Genomic DNA, 6,373 nt, shown 5'->3' with positions numbered 1-6,373 from the left:
TGTGTGTTGTGTGTCGCTCCTCAGATGCGGTATTATGCATTGACTGTGTGTGTGTGTGTGTGTTGTGTGTCGCTCCTCAGATGCGGTATTATGCATTGACTGTGTGTGTGTGTGTGTGTTGTGTGTCGCTCCTCAGATGCTGTATTATGCATTGACTGTGTTTGTGTGTGTGTTGTGTGTCGCTCCTCAGATGCGGTATTATGCATTGACTGTGTGTGTGTGTGTGTGTTGTGTGTCGCTCCTCAGATGCGGTATTATGCATTGACTGTGTGTGTGTTGTGTGTCGCTCCTCAGATGCGGTATTATGCATTGACTGTGTGTGTGTGTGTGTTGTGTGTCGCTCCTCAGATGCGGTATTATGCATTGACTGTGTGTGTGTGTGTGTTGTGTGTCGCTCCTCAGATGCGGTATTATGCATTGACTGTGTGTGTGTGTGTGTTGTGTGTGTTGTGTGTCGCTCCTCAGATGCGGTATTATGCATTGACTGTGTGTGTGTGTGTGTGTGTTGTGTGTCGCTCCTCAGATGCGGTATTATGCATTGACTGTGTGTGTGTGTGTGTGTGTTGTGTGTCGCTCCTCAGATGCGGTATTATGCATTGACTGTGTGTGTTGTGTGTCGCTCCTCAGATGCGGTATTATGCATTGACTGTGTGTGTTGTGTGTCGCTCCTCAGATGCGGTATTATGCATTGACTGTGTGTGTGTTGTGTGTGTTGTGTGTCCCTCCTCAGATGCGGTATTATGCATTGACTGTGTGTGTGTGTGTGTTGTGTGTGTTGTGTGTCACTCCTCAGATGCGGTATTATGCATTGACTGTGTGTGTGTGTGTGTGTGTGTTGTGTGTCGCTCCTCAGATGCTGTATTATGCATTGACTGTGTGTGTGTGTGTGTTGTGTGTGTTGTGTGTCGCTCCTCAGATGCTGTATTATGCATTGACTGTGTGTGTGTGTGTGTGTGTGTGTTGTGTGTGTTGTGTGTCCCTCCTCAGATGCGGTATTATGCATTGACTGTGTGTGTGTGTGTGTGTTGTGTGTGTTGTGTGTCACTCCTCAGATGCGGTATTATGCATTGACTGTGTGTGTGTGTGTGTTGTGTGTCGCTCCTCAGATGCGGTATTATGCATTGACTGTGTTTGTGTTGTGTGTGTTGTGTGTGGCTCCTCAGATGCGGTATTATGCATTGACTGTGTGTGTGTTGTGTGTGTTGTGTGTCGCTCCTCAGATGCGGTATTATGCATTGACTGTGTGTGTGTGTGTGTTGTGTGTCGCTCCTCAGATGCGGTATTATGCATTGACTGTGTGTGTGTGTGTGTGTTGTGTGTCGCTCCTCAGATGCGGTATTATGCATTGACTGTGTTTGTGTTGTGTGTCGCTCCTCAGATGCGGTATTATGCATTGACTGTGTGTGTGTGTGTGTTGTGTGTCGCTCCTCAGATGCGGTATTATGCATTGACTGTGTTTGTGTTGTGTGTCGCTCCTCAGATGCGGTATTATGCATTGACTGTGTGTGTGTTGTGTGTGTTGTGTGTGGCTCCTCAGATGCGGTATTATGCATTGACTGTGTGTGTGTTGTGTGTGTTGTGTGTCGCTCCTCAGATGCGGTATTATGCATTGACTGTGTGTGTGTGTGTGTTGTGTGTCGCTCCTCAGATGCGGTATTATGCATTGACTGTGTGTGTGTGTGTGTGTTGTGTGTCGCTCCTCAGATGCGGTATTATGCATTGACTGTGTGTGTGTTGTGTGTCGCTCCTCAGATGCGGTATTATGCATTGACTGTGTGTGTGTTGTGTGTGTTGTGTGTCGCTCCTCAGATGCGGTATTATGCATTGACTGTGTGTGTGTTTGTGTTGTGTGTCGCTCCTCAGATGCGGTATTATGCATTGACTGTGTGTGTGTTTGTGTTGTGTGTCGCTCCTCAGATGCGGTATTATGCATTGACTGTGTGTGTGTTGTGTGTGTTGTGTGTCGCTCCTCAGATGCGGTATTATGCATTGACTGTGTGTGTGTTGTGTGTGTTGTGTGTGGCTCCTCAGATGCGGTATTATGCATTGACTGTGTGTGTGTTGTGTGTCGCTCCTCAGATGCTGTATTATGCATTGACTGTGTGTGTGTGTGTGTTGTGTGTCGCTCCTCAGATGCGGTATTATGCATTGACTGTGTTTGTGTGTTGTGTGTGGCTCCTCAGATGCGGTATTATGCATTGACTGTGTGTGTGTTTGTGTTGTGTGTCGCTCCTCAGATGCGGTATTATGCATTGACTGTGTGTGTGTTTGTGTTGTGTGTCGCTCCTCAGATGCGGTATTATGCATTGACTGTGTGTGTGTTGTGTGTCGCTCCTCAGATGCTGTATTATGCATTGACTGTGTGTGTGTGTGTGTTGTGTGTCGCTCCTTAGATGCGGTATTATGCATTGACTGTGTGTGTGTGTGTGTGTGTGTGTGTTGTGTGTGTTGTGTGTCGCTCCTCAGATGCTGTATTATGCATTGACTCTGTGTGTGTGTTTGTGTTGTGTGTCGCTCCTCAGATGCGGTATTATGCATTGACTGTGTGTGTGTGTGTGTGTGTGTGTTGTGTGTCGCTCCTCAGATGCGGTATTATGCATTGACTGTGTGTGTGTGTGTGTGTGTGTGTGTGTGTCGCTCCTCAGATGCGGTATTATGCATTGACTGTGTGTGTGTGTGTGTGTGTGTCGCTCCTTAGATGCGGTATTATGCATTGACCGGGTGTGTGTGAGTTGTGTGTGTCGCTCCTCAGATGCTTTTATTATGTATTGACTGTTTGTGTGTGTGTGTGTGTGTGTGTTGCTCCTCAGATGCGGTATTATGCATTGACTGTGTGTGTGTGTGTGTGTCGCTCCTCAGATGCGGTATTATGCATTGACTGTGTGTGTGTGTGTGTGTGTGTGTGTCGCTCCTCAGATGCTGTATTATGCATTGACTGTGTGTGTGTGTGTGTCTGTGTGTGTGTGTGTGTGTGTGTGTGTGTGTGTCGCTCCTCAGATGCTGTATTATGCATTGACTGTGTGTGTGTGTGTGTCTGTGTGTGTGTGTGTGTGTGTGTGTGTGTGTGTGTGTGTGTGTGTCGCTCCTCAGATGCGGTGGTGACGGAGGGCGGGGAGAACTTCAGTCAGGGTCAGCGTCAGCTCTTCTGTCTCGCTCGAGCCTTCGTGAGGAAGAGCAGCATCCTCATCATGGACGAAGCCACAGCATCCATCGACATGGCCACAGTGAGAGCCACAGCTCAGACACACGGGGACTAGAGATGCGCGGATCAGCTCCAGCGTCACCCCAATCCACAGACAAAAACCAATCACCCTTTTCTCTGATTTAGATATCCGTACCCGACCCGACCCGTACCCGACGGTCAAAATGCAAACATTCCTAAGTGTCAAGCGTTATGATAAATGATGATCACCTTCAACAGTGGACTCGGCGACACAAGAGCTGATGCGCATCTCTAATACATCAACACTGAGGAATGCCTGATTGGCCTTTGGTTTAACACACACACACACACACACACACACACACACACACACACACACACACACACACACACACACACACACACACACACACACACACACACACACACACACACACACACACACACACACACACACACACGTTTTTCCATTGCACTCTTCTACTTTTCCACTGTTTTTCTGTGTGAACGTGCTAGATGTGTTTAACTGTTTCAAAAACGTAACGCTCAAGTTAAAATAAGTTCAAGTAAAACGCATAGAGATCTTTTTCCCCGTTCAAACTCCTGATGAGTATCATAAGCTAAGATGCAGATCTTTAAAGTGTGTCATGAGTATCTTTGTCCTCATTTATTTGTATGTTCATCTTCTTGTTTGGGCTGTTTCATATTAGGGTTTTGTTTAAAATACCCCAGCACCCCCCTGACAAAACATGTGACCCTGGATCACAAAACCAGGCGTGAGTCGCACGGGTATATTTGTGGCAATAGCCAACAATTCATTGTATGGGTCAAAATTATAGATTTTTTCTTTAATGCCAAAAATCATTAGGATATTAAATAAAGATCATGTTTGTAAATTTTCTACCGTAGGAAACGGCTTTTCAAATAGTTGTATCTCTGATAAATAGTGGCATAACCATACATCGATGGGAAGCTTATTTATTCAGCTTTCAGATGATGTATAAATCTCAATTTAAAAAATTGACCCATGGTTTTCAGGGTCACATTATGTATTTAATATTATGAAAAATATTAAATACATTCTCTAAACGTATTTGCATATTTAAAACGTATTTTTTCCTCATTTTTCCTCACGCTTTTTAAAGCAGAAATGGAGGCAAAACGTGTCCGAGAGAGAAATAAAAAATGAGAATTCAAAACGTATCAAGCGTAAGGAAAGAAAGGTACCGTGTGCGAGTGTTTTAGCGAAGTGGTTAACGAGGATGAATTAGTGCTGGGTGTGTGATCTGCAACGGCTGTGAAGCGCTGTGTGTTTGACGGACACATGACTGGTCCCTCGAACACGGTTCATCGTGTGTGTGTGTGTGTGTGTGTGTGTGTGTGTGTGTGTGTGTGTGTGTGTGTGTGTGTGTGTGTGTGTGTGTGTGTGTGTGTGTGTGTGTGTGTGTGTGAACAGCCCCTAACGCTGATCAAGACTTCTAGATTTAGTTTTTCACATGCATTAAATGAGTGTCACATCAGTTCTCAGACATAATCACATCACTCACTCCATGCCAGATCGGCTTGTGAAATAGCCCACGTTCATTTATCAAAGTCATAAAACCATATTCAACGACATAACATTATTCATAAAAAAATGAAATAATCTTTAAAGCTGGAAAATGAAAAACTCAGCACCCCTAGTTCCCGCGGAGCATCTCAGTATCGGTTTTCGGTCACATTTTATTTTAAGGTGTCATTGTTAGTGTAATTATATAGTTAAGTGCTGAGTAATAATTAACAACATGTACTTACTATAGGGTTAGGGTAGGATTAGGTTTAGGGTTAATTGCATGTAATTATGCATAATTTACTCTTATTACTACAGTAATTACATGTAACGTATGTAACAAGGACACTGTAAAATAAAGTGTTAGCCTGTTTTCTGCATGTGAAGTTGATGTAATCTCATGTTTTGCTCTTATAGGAGAGTATTCTGCAGAAAGTGGTCATGACGGCGTTCGCGGACCGAACAGTGGTGACCATCGCAGTGAGTATCTGCATCTCTCTCACTACAATTATTACTTTATTATTAATTCACCTTTATTTAACTGAGCAAATCACTGACAACTAACAAGTTCTTATTTACAGGCTGCCCTCAACTAAATGTGTTTCTAGTCGAATAGTCGTCGTTCATTTAGGCCATTAGTCGACTAATCGCGCATTTATATTAATAAGCCATAAATCATAATAATGCACCTTTAATTGCCTATATAAAATACATCGCCTAATCAGCTCGTCACAGCGCACTGGCAAACGTAATGATTATTAGTGTCCAATATGCACGTTTCATACCGATTACATAAGAATATTTAGTTTACATTTGAATCCGTTTATTAAAATCTAGATATGTCAAGCTTTCTATAGATATATATCTCATGTCTGTGAGGCGAGTATACGCAGAGTTTCGGTTCGTTTATGTAATGCTCTCCAGTTCAGAGACCGAATCGACAGAAAACACCATTATTTTACAAAAACACATCGTTTTGTTGTTATTGTGAGTTAAAAATATTAAATAAAAGTAGACTCTTTACAGTTTGCATTACTCTTATGTGTATGACCAAAATGTATGACATATGCCTGTATGTCATACAGTAACACACTCTCCACACAAACACTTACATATACGTCTAATAATAGCGCACACATTTGTCTAAGTTAACATCAGGGCGACTTATAAGCCATATTTGAGGTTGATGAATGATAACCTGTGAATTTTAAAGTCCTCCACGGCGTTCATTAACCTGAAACTGGTGTGTGTGTGTGTGTGTGTGTGTGGCACAGCACCGCGTTCACACTATCCTGGGCTCAGACGTGGTGATCGTGATGAAGCGCGGCGGGATCGTGGAGTACGATGAGCCTGACGTGCTTCTGGAGCAGAAGGACAGCGTTTTCTCTGCGTTTGTAAGAGCCGACAAATAAAGATGATGATCATGGAGAATGTGGATCTTTATGGCTTTATATGGTTTGTATTCGTTTCTTGTAAAATAATAAAATGCTGAATTGCAGAATTATCTGCATATTGGTGATCTGTAGCGAGGCTCTATCGAAAGAACTAAACTATCAGAAATAAAAATGTGCTGTATGTGATTTTTTTAAAATTTATTTTAATTTTTTAATTTGTTTTTTTATAAAATGCCCCCTTTTAAAAGTGTATTCAGTGTGGACTTT

General features: G+C 43.1%; 1 protein-coding gene across 2 annotated transcripts in view; it reads left to right on the top strand.

Moving 5' to 3' along the window:
- The window catches only part of abcc8b (ATP-binding cassette, sub-family C (CFTR/MRP), member 8b), a 77,420-nt gene extending 71,204 nt beyond the window's left edge, over positions 1-6,216 (top strand). For both annotated transcript variants that reach the window (XM_077235542.1, XM_077235541.1), the window contains 3 exons: positions 3,091-3,224; positions 5,130-5,192; positions 5,987-6,216. In XM_077235542.1, coding sequence (XP_077091657.1) covers positions 3,091-3,224; positions 5,130-5,192; positions 5,987-6,124 — 335 coding nt within the window. In that variant the 3' untranslated portion in view covers positions 6,125-6,216. The remainder of the gene's footprint in view (positions 1-3,090; positions 3,225-5,129; positions 5,193-5,986) is intronic.
- Positions 6,217-6,373: the final 157 nt, after the last annotated feature.

Source organism: Siphateles boraxobius, unplaced genomic scaffold, assembly GCF_051911475.1.
Source record: "Siphateles boraxobius isolate OS27281-9 unplaced genomic scaffold, OSU_SipBor_1 198, whole genome shotgun sequence".
Taxonomy (NCBI): domain Eukaryota; kingdom Metazoa; phylum Chordata; class Actinopteri; order Cypriniformes; family Leuciscidae; genus Siphateles; species Siphateles boraxobius.
This window is presented reverse-complemented; position numbering and strand designations above follow the sequence as displayed.